The sequence below is a fragment of the Macaca mulatta genome, chromosome 16 (genome assembly GCF_049350105.2).
Source record: "Macaca mulatta isolate MMU2019108-1 chromosome 16, T2T-MMU8v2.0, whole genome shotgun sequence".
Taxonomy (NCBI): Eukaryota; Metazoa; Chordata; class Mammalia; order Primates; family Cercopithecidae; genus Macaca; species Macaca mulatta.
The window spans coordinates 36,352,226-36,368,698 of NC_133421.1; the positions used below are offsets into that span (position 1 = coordinate 36,352,226).

The window sequence follows — 16,473 nt, forward strand, 5'->3', positions numbered from 1 at the left end:
CCTGCATTTTAGAGCTCAGGAGCTGAAGGCTCAGTGAGGCGAGAGGCCCTTGTGGACCCAGGGCTCACCCTGGAGCCTGTGCGAGTAATGCTTCACCTGCTTTTAGGCTGCATTTACCTTGGGCTTGCCAGGCAGGCGGGAATAGACGTGTGCACCGCATGCAGCACCCGCTTCCGGGTCATCTCCAGCATCTCCTCGCGGTAGGTGGCGGTCCTCACCTGGGCGGCAGCACCAGAAGACCAGGGTCCTGCGGCCTCCCGGCACTACTACCAGGAGTCCCGGGTTGTTGTTACCAAGTTGGCCACCAGAGGGCGCCAGAGCGTCAAGTCCAACTGGAATTCTCACTTCACTCCCACAAGTATCCTAGCTAATTAATAGCATTAGCCCCATTTTACAGATGAGGAAACTGAGGGCCAAGGCATTCAGATCACTCATCCATAGTCACACAACTGAAAGTGCGGATGTAGAATTCCCTCAGCCTATCAGAGGTCAAAAGCAGGGACTTTCCCGTTACCTCCACTCCCGGGAGAGGGAGCCCCGGCTCCAATGCTGGAGACCGGACGGTGGCCGCTCTCACCCACAGAGGCCCGCACAGGGAGGCAAACTTGGGAGTCCTTCCCTTCAGAGACGTACAGGAACCGTTTGTGGGGCTGCAGTTCTGCTTCTAGGCAGGCACTGCCGCCTGGTGCCCCTCCCACCTGGGAAGCCTCCAGCCTTACCCTTGTGCTGGGAGTCATGGAGCCGCTGCTGCCAGAAACTGCGGAAGGGGGCGATGTCTGTGCCAGGCCTGACCAGGATGCAAGGATGGGAGGGGTGCTCGGGGAGCTGAAGAAGACAGGAGAAGAGGGGGCTAGTCCTCAGACACCCCGGGCCCACACACACACTGGGTGGCTGGGGAGCTGGGCCTGTGGGGGGCGGTCGTGAGGGGTTGGAGAGGACAAGCAGCTGCTATTTGATTTCCCACGTCCTGCAGGCTGCTTCACCTCTGTCCAGCCACCAGCACCTCCCCCAGGTCCTTCTGAAAAAGGGCCAAGCTCACTGGACTCTGGACCCCTCCAGCACTGCTGTCATCGTTGTCCCTGCTAGAGACAGCCACAGCGGTGTGACCCCAGTGTCTTCTTTATGAGCCAAGGGGCCCCGAGGGACACCAAAACCTCAGATCCCTCCCTTTCCTCCCGGAATCCCCAGGGATCGGCGGCCCCACAGGGGACAGAGCGGAAGCGGTGCTTACTTTCGTATAAAGCAGGGCACTGGGTCTTGGGGCTTCAGGCTGTTGAGCCATGTGCTGCAGACGCCGTGGTGCAGGGGACCCTGGCCATCCGCAATGATAACACAAAGTGACCAACGTCCCCCACTGCCCATGCGCAAACTGTACCAGCTGCTCCGCCCACACCACGGCCTCCTTGGACGCCCCCACTCAGGCACTCTCAGGACTCAATGAGCAGCTGTTTGTCCTCCTGGTTCTGAGCGCCACCCTCTGAGAGCGCAGAGCTGAGGAAGGTTGAAAGGGAGTTAGAGAGGCTGCAAGCTGCTCCTTCTGCCAATGCGGAAACCGAGTCCCGGAGAGGAAAAGTGACTTGGACAAGGTCACTCAGGTCGTGGCGGAATCAGGTGGACAGCTCAGGTTCCCTGACTCCTACTCCAGTGCTCCTTCCAAAGACTTTCTCCAGGAACACCCGCAGCTCACCTCTGAGCTCCACTGACAGCAGCATGAAGTGACCCCTCGGGGTGGCCACTGCTGTGTGCGCTCATGAGCGTGGCCCTTGCTGGCAGCAACCCTGGGTGGTGGATGAGCTCCGTGCATTTCAGCCCGCTCTGGGCCTCGCTTTCCTCCTCAGTGGCCCCTCCTGGGCTTGTAGAAACCCAGGAGGTCTCTCTGGGTTCTGTTCCCCTTACAGTGGCCCAGCACTTGAAGGAGGCCTCCCACCAACTGCAGAGGTCCCCCTGGTTTTCCTCGGGATTGGATCTTGCTCTCACAGGACATGTCGGCCTCTCCTCTCCTGGTCTGGGTGGGTGTTCTCTAGCAGGGCAAACAGTCTCTGGCCAGTTTTTATAAACTGTGTTTTTGCTTCCTAGAGGACAGATGACTCAGAAGTGTGGGCAGCTCCCAGCTTTGCCAACCCAGGCAACTCTCAGTTACAGAGGGCAGGGCAGGGGGCAGAGGCCGGTGGTGGAGCCGAGACCACCTGGACAAGACCACGTGGCCTCCCGCTCTGTGGCAGCATAAACCGGTCCCCTGCCACCCCGGCCCACTTCACTTCCCTCGGTGACCCTGACCTTTCCTTCTTGGCTTCAGCACAATGAGAATCATGTAATTATTTCTATGCCTATCTCTCCACTGCTGCCTCTAGATGCTCCCTGAGGGCAGGGCTGATGTCTTCTGTATTTCCCCACCCACCCTGGTACTGAGCATGGGAGGTTTGAAATAAACCATCACTAAATGAGCTCAGTGAGGGAATGAACAATCAATGCAGAATCTCCCCTGCGTTCAGGCTGCACGATCAGGAAGACTGAGGACCACTGGCCTCCCACCAAGGGTTGGGTGCTCTCCACGTCTGATCTCATTAAATTGTCCCGAGTAGTGGGACAGTGGAGTGGTGAAGGCTTGGACTCAGCAGTTGGACTACCCAGGTCCGAATCTCAGCTCTCCACTTACTAACAGTGTGACTTTCTGTGCCACCTGTAAAATGCACACAGTGCCTACCCCACATGGTAACTGATCATATACACACAGAAGGCTTGGTTTAGTGCCTGGTTCCTAGAGATCTCTCCCACACACCTCCTATTACCATAAACAACTCTGGGGTGTGGGTGTTGCCTCCCTCCTTGAACTGATGAGGGAGCTGAAGCTGAGTTGATGAACACATGCCCAATAAGAGGGGGAGCACGAATGCTCCAAAGCCTCCTTCCTGGGCTCTCCTCGGGTGTGGGACATCACCATAGCCACAGTCAGGTGGATCTTTGTGGGCGTGTGATCCAGGGAGGAGCTCATGGAGTAGAACCTGGGCTTCAGAATGGGGAGCCGGGAGAGCAGGAAGCCAGTAGACACCCACAGGGATGGGAACTCCTCCAGCACCTCCAGGAACGTGGGGCTATTGGTGAACTTCCACTTGGTGTACTCTGAGAGCAAGTGGAGGGTGATGTGAGTGACTCAGGGAGCCTGCCCCGCTTTGGGGAAAAGGCTGGCACAACCCAGTATTCATTCATTCCTCCACTCACTCAACAAACAAGTCCATGTGCCAGGCACTGTCCAGGGTGCTGAGACTACCAAGCTTGAGAAGAAATAGTTCCTGTCCTGGAGGAACTCAGTCCAGTACATTTATCTAACTTATGTGACCTCCACTATCGGCAACTCGTGGACAGGGGTCAAATTTTTGTTGCAACTTAATTTGGGGCAAGGCTTTGGAACCAATCAGACCTAGGTTTAAACCTTGGCTAGGTGTCCTCACTGCTATGGAATCTCGTCCCAATTACTTATGCTTTGTGAAACAAGGATAGCATTGCCTGCCTTGTGGGGATGTTATGGGAATTAAATGAGAAAGTATGTGCCAAGTTAGTACACTGCAGCCACAAAATAATGGTGGTGGAGGTAGTTGGAATCGATATAATTAGCTATAATGATGATGATAATAATGACAACCAGTGCCTTTTGCAGACTTGGAACCAGACGGTTGCAGGTGAGTTAATGCATTCTCTCATTAACTTATTAATTCAGCTGTCTGTCTGTCACTCTGTCCATAATGCCCATTTATCCATTCATCCACACCATCCATCCCCCAATACATCTTAAGTGACAAATTTATTCCAGTTTTGGGGAAAGCAAAGATGGATAAGAACGGCTCCCCTTTCTAGCTAATATTCAAGGCAGTGCACTTGGGTTGCATCCTGCAGACACTTGGAAAAACCCAGTTCATTCAACATAGTTGTGTTGTGTTACATGGGACAGTGGATGATGCCTGGCTTCCCACCAGCCTTTGACAGGTCTCACTTTGGGAACCTGGGTGGATCCCTCTTGGGAGTTAAAGACCAGCTCTGGGCTCTGGCTCCCCACATGCTGGGACCCTCCACATATCCCCTGCCCACCAGCCCTGATCTTCACCTGGCACAGGGCCTCCAGCCTGTGTCTCTCAGGCTCTTCTATGGCCACCTGGGCCAACTTTTGGAGCAGCAGCTGGGCTGGGGGGTGGTGATATCCAGGAAGTAGGTGAGGACTTGGCTGAGTGAGCAGCGGGGCAGCCTCTTGTCACTGAACTGGTAGCTGTCTGGACGGGGAAGGAAGATGTCAGGATGGAAAAGGGGCCCCATTTGGGATTCTCAGAAGGTAGCGAGGCCCCCAGGGCAGACACCCCCTGTTCTCCAGCTGCAGGGGAAAGGAGGCTCTGAAGTCCTGGCTCTATGAGCAAAAGGCAGGAAGGAGGTGGTGCACAGAGAAAGGACTGCCAGGGAAGGCTGAACACCATCCCCCCAAGGGGCACTAAGTTGGCGTGGTCCTGATGAACTAACCATGTCCTTCCCTGGCCCAGACCTGAACTTTAGCAAGACACCCATTGGCGATCTACAGACTCACAATGAGTAAATCCACCAAAGACTAATGGATACCTCACAGGCCAGTTGTTCACTCAGAGAAAAGCCCATGACTACAGTCCCCTGGGTGCTGTACCAAGAGGTGCTGGGTGAGCAGAAGATGAGCCCAAAGGGAAGTCCCAGGGGGTAGCATGCAGGGCAGTCACAGCACAGACCTTGGGGCCAGAAGACATGGGTTCAAACCCTGGCTCCCCACTTTCGAGGTGACTGAAGCCTCTGGGCCTTGGGTTCCCTCTGTGTGAAACAGATCTGATACCAAAACCTATCTTGCTGGGTTGGCATGAGCGCTGAATGAAATCATGCATATAATAGTTGGTGCTGTGGCCAGGTGTGGTAGCTCACACCTGTAATCCCAGCACTTTGGGAGGCTAAGGTGGGTGGATCACAAGGTCAGGCATTCAGGACCAGCCTGGTTGACATAGGAAACCTCGTCTCTAATAATAATACAAAAATTAGGTGGGTGTGGTGGTGGGCACCTATAATCCCAGCTACTCCGGAGGCTGAGGCAGGATAATCGCTTGAACCTGGAAGGCAGAAGTTGCAGTGAGCCGAGATCATGCCACTGCACTCCAGCTTGGGCGACAGTGCAAGACTATGTCCAAAAAAAAAAAGAGTTGGTGCTGTGCCTGGTAAACAGGCTCCCTAAATATTAAGTAAAAATATGAGCATGACATTATTTCCATTCGACCAGGGTCCTGATGAACCACATCCATCACCCTGCAGTCACAAGGACATGTCTCCTCGTCCTCACTTTCTCCTGGATGGTGGGGACACTGCCAGGCTCTGCCTCTCTGATCCCACTTTTTTTTTTTTTTTTTTTGAGACAGAGTCTCGCTCTGCCGCCCAGGCTGGAGTGCAGTGGCGTAATCTTGGCTCACTGCAAGCTCCGCCTCCCGGGTTCACGCCATTCTCCTGCCTCAGCCTCCCGAGTAGCTGGGACTACAGGCGCCCGCCACCTTGCCGGGCTAGTTTTTTTGTATTTTTTAGTAGAGACGGGGTTTCACTGTGTCAGCCAGGATGGTCTCGATCTCCTGACCTCGTGATCCGCCCGTCTCGGCCTCCCAAAGTGCTGGGATTACAGGCTTGAGCCATGATCCCACTTTTTAAAAATTTTTTTGAGATGGAGTCTCTGTCACCCAGGCTGGAGTGCAGTGGGGCAATCTCAGCTCATTGCAACCTCCTCCTCCCAGATTCAAGTGATTCTTGTGCCTCAGCCTCCCAAGGGGCTGGGATTACAGGTGTGCACCACCATGCCCAACTAATTTATTTTTTATTTTTAGTAAAGATGGGGTTTTGCCCTGTTGGCCAGGCTGCTCTCAAACTCTTGACCTCAAGTGATCCACCAGTTTTGGCTTCCCAAAGTACTGGGAATACAGGCGTGAGCCACCACGCCCGGCTGATGCCACTTTCTGACTTTGGTCACTGCATTGAGGGAGATACACTGGCGGTGTCATTATCACTGGAGAAAGTAAGGCCAGGGAGCCATGCCTGTGCCTGAGACTGTTTCCACAGCTGCTTTCACATAAGATTTTGGCAGCCCACCCTCTCAGCAGGAAGGACAGGGATGGTTGTCACCGGCAGGCCCAGGCCTAGCCCCTCAGTCAGGTGGGGTGGCTGGAGGATGCCAGGCAGCACTGGCTCCCCGGCCCAGGGCTCACTGCTCTCGTCCAGGGCCTCCAGGCGCACTGTCTGGTGGGGTGCGGGGCTGTCCACCACTTGCTCCAGGATGCCTTGGACCAGGGCCGGCTGGTTGCCTGGACAAACCCCAAGGTGCTTCCCTGGCAGGTAGTTCAGGCCTTGGCCCTCCTCACAAGAGAATTCCACCAGGATGGTGGTGTGGCTGGGAAAGGAAAAAGAAGCCTCAGGTGGGCCATGTGCCCTGGCTCATACCTGTAATCCCAGCACTTTGGGAGGCCAAGGTGGGCAGATCACTTGAGGTCAGGAGTTCAAAACCAGACTGGCCAACACAGTGAAAGCCCTTCTCTACCAAAAATACAAAAATTAGCTGGGCGTGGTGGCGGGCACCTCTAATCCCAGCTACTCCAGAGGCTGAGACAGGAGAATGGCTTGAGCCCAGGAGGCAGAGGTTGCAGTGAGCCAAGATCACGCCACTGCACTCCAGCCTGGGTGACTGAGTGAGACTCCATCTCAAAAAATAAAAATAAAAAAAGAAGCTTCAGGTGATGTTGCAGAATTTCTTCCAGGGCTCCCTGATGGGCAGGCAAGATTCCCCAGGAAATGTGCCCTCCTTTCATTTTCCTGGCGGGTTCCACAAGCCTGGGCCACCACCCTGAGCTTGGGATGAGGCACTCCCACAGGCAGGGGTGCTTGAGAGGGCCCTGGGAGCTTCCCTCTGGGGAGGAGGGGGCCCACCCCTTCCCAGTAGCCCTCTGAGTCCCCCCAGTGCTCGGCCACAGCCTCCGCCTGGAGAAAGTATCCCCCTTGGAGACACGTGGACATCAGAAGAAACCTTTCCTTGTTGCCAGGACAAACGCTGTTCTTATTAGAACCAAGGCCAGTTTTCCTAATGCACGCAGGGAGGACCGCACAGATCAATGAAACCTGCAGATAATCCACAAGGCTCGTTTCCCAGAGCTGGGAAATTTCCTTCCCTGCCAACACTTTTCCTGAAAGTTCTTCAGAATGAGTCAAACAGTTTAAGTCTGTCTTGCACTCTTCTTTTAGTGAAAGAGTTCAATGAGGAAAGAGAGGAAGTGGAGCAGATGCTTAGTGTCCAAGCTGGAAAAGTGGCCTGTGGTTAACCAAGAGTAGATGTAAAAGCACAGGTGGCCGCGGGTTACCAGGTGGGCCGGTCCTACTGACAGTGCGGCTGCTAATGCCAGCAGATGCTCCTCTCCTCTGCCTTCAACGACTGATTTCTTCTGGCCTTTCATTCATTAAAATAAAATGGACAGAGCATCACCCGAGAAGCCCTGCACTTTCCCTTACCTGGATGTCGGACTCTGTAGGTTCTGCCGAGATTTGAGCCTCATGGTGAACACGTTCTTGGCGTGCACGTTGCTGAGGGCTGCGAAGGACACAGAGACGGTGAAATGGCAAAGTGGCTCTGGAGCGTGGGTGGGAGAAGCCCCCACATGTCTGAGTCAGTGACACCTGGACACTACCCTTGGGGCATGCTGCTGAGGTGGCCGTTGGGGTTTTCTTTACTTTCCTTTTATTCCACTGTTTCTGAATCACAAATAAAGATCCTTGGTCTCATACAGGGCAGCTGTGTTGCTTCCAGGTGTTGGGAAATTCAATTTAGTTACGTAAAATGAAAAGCCCCAGACATCTCCATGGCTTGGGACCCACAGGAGAGCATCGTTGACATTGGGGAAATCTTAAATATGTAGAAACCTGCAGGACTATCTTAGTCAGGGCACAGGGCACAGCACCCCGGGGTGCAGAGCGGAGAGTTCACCACTACAGCCTGGAATCACCTCTGCGACGCCTTCTTCACGACCCTTGGCTGCCTTTGCGGCTGGAAAGCGGGGGCTCAGACCCCAACACGGCCACAGGCTGGCAACGTGCTTCACCTCCCTGAACTGCAATTTCTCCTTCTGTGCCTTTCTCCCGGGAGGAGTGTCCAGGCTCACTTAGTCCATGTGGGCCAGGAGCCCCGCACAGTGCCCGGCACACAGTAGGCCCTCGGGGAATGCTGTCCCCTTCTCTCTCCACCACCCTCCTGGGGTTCCCTCCTGAAACAGCCTCCCTCAGCGCCTTGAGTCTTGCACCCTAACAGGCTCTTGCATGCAGTGAGAGGGAGGCGCCCAGGCCAGCTGTCTCTGTTCAGAAGGAGACCCGGGGGTCTCCTTGACCGTGGGCTCAGGGCTCAGACTCCAACACAAATAAGCCCTGTGTGCTGCCGAGAAGCAGGTACCTTTGCTGAGGTCCAAAGGCTGTGAGTCCTGCACAAGCCTGTAGTGGTGTGGGTCCCAGGTCACACTAGAGGTGTAGAGCTTGGGGATCTGAATGTGCTGTTTGCCTCGGACATCAAACGTCTCACAGGCTGCCTGGAAGAAGGTGGAGCAGACTGGGGTTAATGGTCAGCAGCAGCAGCATCCGCACCACCGGGGCTACCACTTTTTAGGCCCTTACTATGGACCAAACACTGAGCCGTGGGCTTCATGTAAGTTCTAAGCACACTTACCTAATAGGGTGACAGCAAGGACTCAAAGAGGTGCCTGGGCTTGGCACATAGTAGCTATTGCTACTATTATAAATATTGCTTTGTTTTTGTTTTGAGACAGGGTCTCACTGTGTCACCCAGGCTGGAGTACAGTGGTGCCATCATAGCTCACTGAAGCCTCAGCCTCCCTGTGTTCACGCAATCCTTCCACCTCAGCCTCCTGAGTAGCTGAGACTACAGGTGTGCACCACCAAGCCCAGTCAACTTTCTGTATTTTCAGTAGACACCGGTTTTGCCATGTTGCCCAGGCTGGTTTCAAATTCTGGGACTCAAGTGATCTGTCCACCTCAGCCTCCCAAAGGGCTGGGATTACAGGCAGGCGCCACTGTGCCCCGCCATTATGAATGCCAATGTTGACATCATCTTGTTGTATCCTCATGCCCACACTGGGAGAGGTCTGATTGTCCCCTTTTCGTGTTGTGAAACCACATGGAGGAGGCCCGGGCTTTGGAACCAAGCCTGCCCCGACGCACACTGTTGCTCCTAAGCACCACTGCTGAGTGATGCACTGCATGAGTGACGAGTTACCTAAATTACTGGAGCCAACCATTGCAATAAAGAGCTGTGGAGATACTGAGTGGATCCAAAGTGCATCCGCCACTGTGTGGTGCCTGTGCCCAGGCTCTCTATGGCCGAACAGACACAGTAGTTAAGAGGTGACCTAGGTAGTCAGTGGGGGAAAGATGTTAAACTAGAAGCTCCCTAAGGGCAGGGGGGGATCTGTGCCTCCTCTTCCAGAGTGGTGTGCACAGGTTGGAGCTCTTCTGGGGGGCTGAGGGAGAGCAGCAGTGACCTGCGCCCTCAGGCCCGTGGCCCTGGCCCATGTCTGGGACCACATCTACAGGACCAGGGGCAGAGGTCATGCACCCAGGATGCCCAGCACAGATGTCCTAGGCATGAATGCTCCCTGTCATGTCCCTGCTGTGGAGGAGCTCTGGCTGGGAACCGACCTTGAAGTTTTGCACGGCCCTGCTGAGGAAGGCATCCTCCTGCCCACTGAGCTCATCCTCTTCCCACGTCAGGGTGAGCTGAGAGGCCCCCAGGTGGGACAGCTTCTGGTTGAAGTCACAAGCAAAGGCGCAGAACTGAGGGTACCTGCTGGAGCTGAGGACAAACACGGCATACCTGCCCGAGGACACACACAGATTCATGTCCCATGCAAGCAGCACCTGGCACCCAGCACCTAGCACCAACAGCCTGGAGGGCCAGCCCCAGACTCTTCCCCTCCAGCTGGAGCATGGAGTTGCAGCCCCTTCCAGTCCTCCCAACCCCCCAGCCTTGTCACCAACTCCTATGACCACCCCATGCTTGGCCTGAAGACCTGTGAGAGGGACTGGGTTTCCGTGGCTTGACCTGTGACACACTCCGAGGGCAAACCTCTGAGCCAGGGTCCCTCTGTGCCTGGTCAGCTCTGAGAAGACCCCGTGTCTACACCCAGTTCCTTCCCCTGAGCCAGATTTTGGGTCCTCAGGGCAGGGTTAGAAGGTATAGGAGGAGGAGGGAAAAAGCTTTACCTGAATTTGTTGGTGAGCTCTTTCAGCATGAAGAGCGATTTCTTCAGTTTCTAGAAACAGAGGAAATGACAGAGTTCTCAGGTCAGGATGAATAAAAACACTGTTTTTTCCTTTCCTTGGGAAACCTGGCCACAGCAGGCAGGAGAAGGTTCACGGCCCACAGTGGAAGTTGGTTTACGTGTGGGGCCACCTGGCCAAGGACCTGGTTGTCAGCTGATAAGTTTAGCTTGTCTCTCACTTCAGCTAAACTGTAGCAACTCGTGTGGGCCCTGCCCCTTGGTGGGAGACACAGAACAGCCTGGCCTCCTCCCATCCAGCCCTGGCAGAGGGGGCCTGCCTTATAGCAGGGCATCTCCAGAGGGCCTCCTAATGGGCCGTGATTCTCTTCTGGTTTGGAACCTGGTAGAAGCAACAGCAATTGGTCCTATAGTCTCTGAAATCAGGCGGGCTCTCCAGGAACCCAAGACGATCCCAGGAGGTGTGTGACCCAGCAGAACTAGCGTCAAATCCCATGGTGAGTATTTACTCCCTTTTCATAATTTATTTTTTAGTTCTTCCCCTTCAATTGCATTTTCATTCTTCTGAGCACTGGAGAGACAGTCTCGAATTGGTGCTAATAGACCTTTAATACCTCTCTCATTGCCTATCACTCTTTAAAAAACAAAGAAAGAGCAGGCCTTGGTCAGGGAATAGTATCTAGCTAAAATTCATTAACTTCATTTTGTTTTTATTGAATTTGTGTTTTGCTGCCTTCTATTTGTGAGAGTGATACAAGTTTCCTTTAAATGTGAATTTGTAAATACAAACAGGTAGGTCATTCACAGAAATATATTAAATATATCATAGGAAAGGTGGCCCTCCCATATGGCAATAATTATGATGGAGGCCAGCAAATGACCTGAGTGACCCAGATGGCCTGAGCACTGACTCCCAAATGCCCTCTGTAGGACGTGCTGCATTCCCCAGACCCTTTCCTTGGTCCCCCCACACCCTACCATCCCCTAGACCAACCAAACCTCAGGCCACCCACCTCTCCATTGCTGGCGCAGTCTCCATTCCCAGATGTGCTGGTCACCACCAACAACAGCTATGCCTCGTCCAGGCAGCTCCTCCAGCCTGTACTTGTCCATGCAGAGAACCTGGACGGTACCCAGGTGGACATCAGCCCTCAGCTCCCAGTAGATGCTCTGGCCTTCCTCCCACACCTCTCTCAGACCAGGGCTCCTGTGCTCATCTGTCTCTTCCAGTGCCTGGCACAGGTGTGGCACGGAGGAGGTGACTGAACGGATTTGAACACATCATCCTCGATTCTCCTTCCCTGCTCAAGCCCTGAAACTAACCCATCAGGAAGCCCTGGATGCTCTGCCTCTAAAACACTGCCTATCCTATGTCTAAACTCCTCTCATCACGTCCACTGCTATTTGCAATTCTGTGTGTGTGGAAATATTTCCACAAAATTGGAATGAGCAGGTCACATCGGCACCTGGAGGGAATGGCCGGGGAAATGTGCCCTCGCCTTGCTGTTCTATCCGGGCCCACCCAGCTGAGGATGGGGGACCTGCCACCACCCTCCTGGCAGTTCCGGACTCCTGGGAGCTGGCAGGGGAGCACCCAAGAGTGTTTTCAGCAACCTAGCTGACCTGGTCATCAGTCAGTCCCACCTTGGCCTAGGCCTCTACGTGGCATAGATCATAGCTCATCCCTTCGTGGCATTACACTGGCCTGTGCCCTGTCCTCAGGGTCACATCCGTCTCCCAGAAGCCGTGCGACCCTGGAAAACCCATCAAACTGTCTAACAGTCAGGTTCCTCCTCTGTGCATTGATAATGACTTTGATGCCTGCTTTGCAGGGTGCTAGGAGGGTAGAGGGAGGTGTACGCTGGAGAGCTCCTTGAGGGCAAGGCCTGGCTCTGTGTCACTCACTGTCAGATTTACAGCCCGGGGCTGGCCCAGCATGTGGCCACTATTCCCTAAGAATTGGATTTGCTTCATCAGTGCTGAAGGCAGGGGATAGAGCTTAGACAGACCCGCTGTGTCCTGTCTCCTTTATCTGCAGCTTACTCATTCTTGCCCCTTTCACATGCACCCTGCAGAGCAGGTGTTCACTGAGCTTCCACAAAATTCACTAGAGCAGCTGATGTATATTGAGGCCTGAGGTCACCTGCCTGGGTCTCTGGAGTCCTCAGGGTCTCCCTGTGGCCCCCGTGGTCTGACACTGAGGACACACCTGTAGTTTGCTGATCCCAGAGGGAGGGGTATGTGCCACCTGGGGTGGGGAAGATGTTGGGGCATGGCAGGTGGCTCCTGGGACTGCCCCCCAGGGTTCAGATAGGCTGGGGGTTTCCTGCCATACACCCTCATCCAGGGCTGTTGGGCCTGGGATACAGCCCCTAGTCAGAACTCAGGTGGGAGGGGCCTTGGCTGTCACCCAGCTCCCTTGCCACTTTACATGGGGACCTGTCTCCACAGTGGGTGACTGGGCCCGGACGTGGGTCACCCTCAGCCCTCCTGGGCTGCTCAGTCCATGCCAGGACTGGCTGTTCCCACACCTGGCTGAACTCTTGGCTCTGGCTCTGGGCCCGGGGTCCCCCCTGTGCCCTCTCCCTGAATGCTCTGGGGGTCAGAGACACTGATTCCCTCGTCTCCCTGGCTCAAGCCTTGTTGTCCTGGCACCCTTGGAGGGGTCTGCAGGAATCAGGGGCCTCTGCTGCTCTCTGAGGCTGTCAGTGCTCACAGGGAGGGGTGGGGGCTCCCACAAATGGGTCTGACTCCTCCAGTGCCTTTGAGGGCCCTGTGAGGGGAAGAGAGGGCCACCGTGGAAAGTGGGAGGGGACTTGTTGGAGGGTCTTGCCCACATGCCCCTCCTGCGTGCACAGCACGTCCAGTACACTGAGCGCCTGCCCTGAGGACCGGTGGGTCTACTGTACATTCTTAGAGTCCGGGAGGAAGAGGAGGAAGAAAAGGTGAAGAGGAAGGTCCAGGTAGTAGGGTTGGGGGTCCTGGGCACTCCTTCACTATTGACTGCCCCAGAGGGTAACTCGGGTGGGGACCTGGTACTGGAGTCCACCTCGGGGTGGCAGGTCCCCATGCTTCCTTGTTAGTTTCTTCATAGAAGTCCGAAGGTGTTTCAGAACAGGATCATCGTCCAGGGCCCAGGTATGAAATAACTGGTCCTGAAAACCTGCCCACAGGCCAGACCTGGACGTCTTCATGAGGCGCTCTAAAGACAAGGTGGGCATAAGGCCAGAAGAGTTCCCTGGGAGAGGTCAGAGCCCACAACCCATGGCCACTTCGGTCTCCCACTGGGCAATGCCGGATCCTTTCGTGGCCACTCCAGGGGTCCAGATATATACAGAAGGCTGTGGCTAGGGGGGTAGCCTGGGCAAAAAAGTGCTCACCACACTCCCGACTTTCATCTGCATCATGTAGGGAATGGGCTTGGTGTCATTGTGCACTGCTCCAGCCCTCCCGGACAGACCTCCCTCTGGGCCAGAACAGAGGATCATGAGGACAGTGTGAGGAAGCTGCCCTCGGGACAGTCAGGGTCTGACCCTAGTGCTCCCCAGGCCCCACTGGCCACACGTGGACTTACTCCTCTGAACCTTAAAGGCAATGCTTGTTATTGCCATCAACACCTGTTCCCCTTCCAGCAAATACATGTCCCACAGGTGCAGGGTGAGCCCAAGAGAGATCTGTGGGGACAGCAGGCACGGGAGAACCTGGCCCTTCCAGGCCGCGGCTGGTGGCTCAAGCTGCGCCCATTGGGGCTTCAGTCCTCAGAGTCAGTGACCTTCCCCATGAGGGTCACCTGACCCCTCCAGGACACTGGGTCAGACAAGGTCTTGCAGCTCCTCATGGCGGGCACTCATTTCAGTGGGGGGGGGGTGGCTTCTGGAGAGAGGGGCTTGCCCAGGGCTTGATGCTTCCCTGAGACCTCCTAAGTCAGGTCCTGGCCCAGTCCACCCATGAGCCACTACACCCGGCTTGGGTTTTTAAGATTAAATATATGACTTCAAAAGAAAGTTAGTGCTTGTAGTGGACACTCTCATGTCTCCTGGAAATTGAATTCACTTGTCCTCCATCTGGGTATATGGGTGGACAATTTGGAGAGGTGCTAAGTGAGGATATTCTCTGCCATATTCACCTTTCTCACCAGTTTCTTAGATCCCCTTCTGCTGTAGTTTATTCAATACTCTGCCAAAATGGAATAATCACAGAAAAGTCCTCATTACTCATTAGTGTGAGGTTTTAACCCCATCCATCTATAGACCACTAGATATCTGAAAACCATAAAAAAAAGCAACAACTAAAATGTTTCCATTTATTTCCCCTTACTTCAATGGGTATTCAAACTAACTCTTCAGAAATAAGTTAGCTATAGCCAGGCACAGACACTCATGCCTGTAATCCTAGCACTTTGGGAGTTGGAGTTTGGTGAATTGCCTGAGCTCAGGGGTTCGAGACCAGCCTGGGCCAAAAACCCCGTCTCCACTAAAAATACAAAAAATTTGTATTGGTGGCACAGGCCTGTGGTCCCAGCTACTCAGGAGGCTGAGGCAGGACCTCCTGAGGCAGGAGGGTCAGAGGTTTTAGTGAACCAAGATCATGCCACTGCACTCAGTCTGGGTGACAGAGCAAGACCTGTCTCCAAAAAAAAAAAAAAAAAAGAGAAAGAAAACAAGCAGTTAACTAGTAGTAGGGAAAATATCCTGTGGTAACATCTGTACTTATCAAAAGATAAAGAAAAAGACAAGAAAAACGCTGTCTCTACTAATAATTTAAAAATTACTGGACATGCTGGCACACACCTGTAATCCCAGCTACCTGAGAGGCTGAGTCACAAGAATCCCTTAAACCTAGAAGGTTGAGGTTTCAGTGAGCTGAGATCGTGCCAATGCACTCCAGCCTGGGTGACAGAGAAAGGTTCTGTCTCAACAACAACAACAACAAAAATTACTAGCAAGTCAAATAAATTACATAGATTGCATTGCTTTGGGCTGGCCTTTATTTAGCAAGTAAACAGAATGAGGAATGTTCTTTCTATGCATTTCCTATGTTCTTTGTGCTTCATGAACTAATACTTCTGTTACTCCTTTAAGGAAAAACATTTCCTAAGAAATCAGCAGGTCACAGGAGGGTCAGAGGTTTGAGTGAAACGAGATCATGCCACTGCACTCAGTCTAGCTCACAGAGCAAGACCTGCAACTGGCTTTGTAGAATTACTTCAGCCTAACCCTCTTTTTAAATAAGAAACCTAAGGCCGTGAGGATCAGGACTGGATGTGTATTCTAAAGCATCTTGTTTGATGCCTAGGTTGGAAGAATGTCACTATGAGTCAACTAAGCAATAACTAGAATATTATTTATTCCAGCAAGTTTTCTCTTAACTCTGTAGTTTCAGAACCTCAAGGTCTGTGAATCATTACCCATCTATAAGATGAATCAAATTTAACTAAATGCTAGTATTGTGAAGAGTTAGTTTTTTTCATTTCTGTTTACTTTTATACTATCCTGATAAACATATGAATATAATGAGTATGGAATAACCAGTAGTAGAGATTGCTCTCGCCTTCATTCATTCATTTGACCAATATTTAATGAGCATCTACTATGTGCTGGGCTCTGTACTAGGTGCTAAGCATATATGTGTGAATAAGACAGAGGCTGTTTTTTCTCCCCTCATGGAGCTTCAATTCTATTGGCCTATCGTTCTTTCTCATATATTTGGGAAGGGAAGATTTATATTAGTAGTCTACAGAGCATCTATTTAATCTTTTTTTTTTTTGCCACACCCAGGCACTGTCACAGGGCAGGACAAAGTCTTCAGTAAAATTGGAGAGCGTAGTCATTGCCTGGGCATTTATCTGTGTCCAGTATAACTCAGGTCTGTATTGAGCTGCTCATATGCTAATACATTCCACCTGATTAAGGTTTGTGGTGTTTTAGAAAAGGCAAAAGAAACGCTCCGGACAGGCAGGTTCAGAACCTGTCAAACACAAATTTCACTTGTAAAAATAGATTTCTCACTATTCAGATTTGAAAAGGCAATTTAATACAATTTTACCAAACAAAAAGATGATTGCATATTATAAGTGGAAATGTAGAAGATTAGTACCAAAGCATGTAGGACATGGCTGTATATGTTGGATTTAAAGCCAGTTCCTGAGTATTCAGTAGCTTGTTAGCCA

The 16,473-nt window shown here is 52.9% G+C and overlaps 1 protein-coding gene across 1 annotated transcript in view; it reads right to left on the minus strand.

Annotated features, from left to right (window-relative positions):
• Window positions 1–16,473, minus strand: part of LOC114673005 (nitric oxide synthase, inducible-like) — a 45,314-nt gene that overhangs the window by 2,650 nt on the left and 26,191 nt on the right. Inside the window, 20 exon segments of the mRNA XM_077971031.1 lie at window positions 118–146; window positions 149–206; window positions 208–266; window positions 720–850; window positions 1,232–1,324; window positions 2,925–3,120; window positions 4,084–4,185; window positions 4,188–4,262; window positions 6,243–6,424; window positions 7,534–7,612; window positions 8,465–8,597; window positions 9,724–9,898; window positions 10,288–10,337; window positions 11,318–11,395; window positions 11,397–11,537; window positions 12,165–12,283; window positions 13,021–13,077; window positions 13,309–13,506; window positions 13,690–13,770; window positions 13,879–13,978. Coding sequence (XP_077827157.1) covers window positions 118–146; window positions 149–206; window positions 208–266; window positions 720–850; window positions 1,232–1,324; window positions 2,925–3,120; window positions 4,084–4,185; window positions 4,188–4,262; window positions 6,243–6,424; window positions 7,534–7,612; window positions 8,465–8,597; window positions 9,724–9,898; window positions 10,288–10,337; window positions 11,318–11,395; window positions 11,397–11,537; window positions 12,165–12,283; window positions 13,021–13,077; window positions 13,309–13,506; window positions 13,690–13,770; window positions 13,879–13,978 — 2,136 coding nt within the window.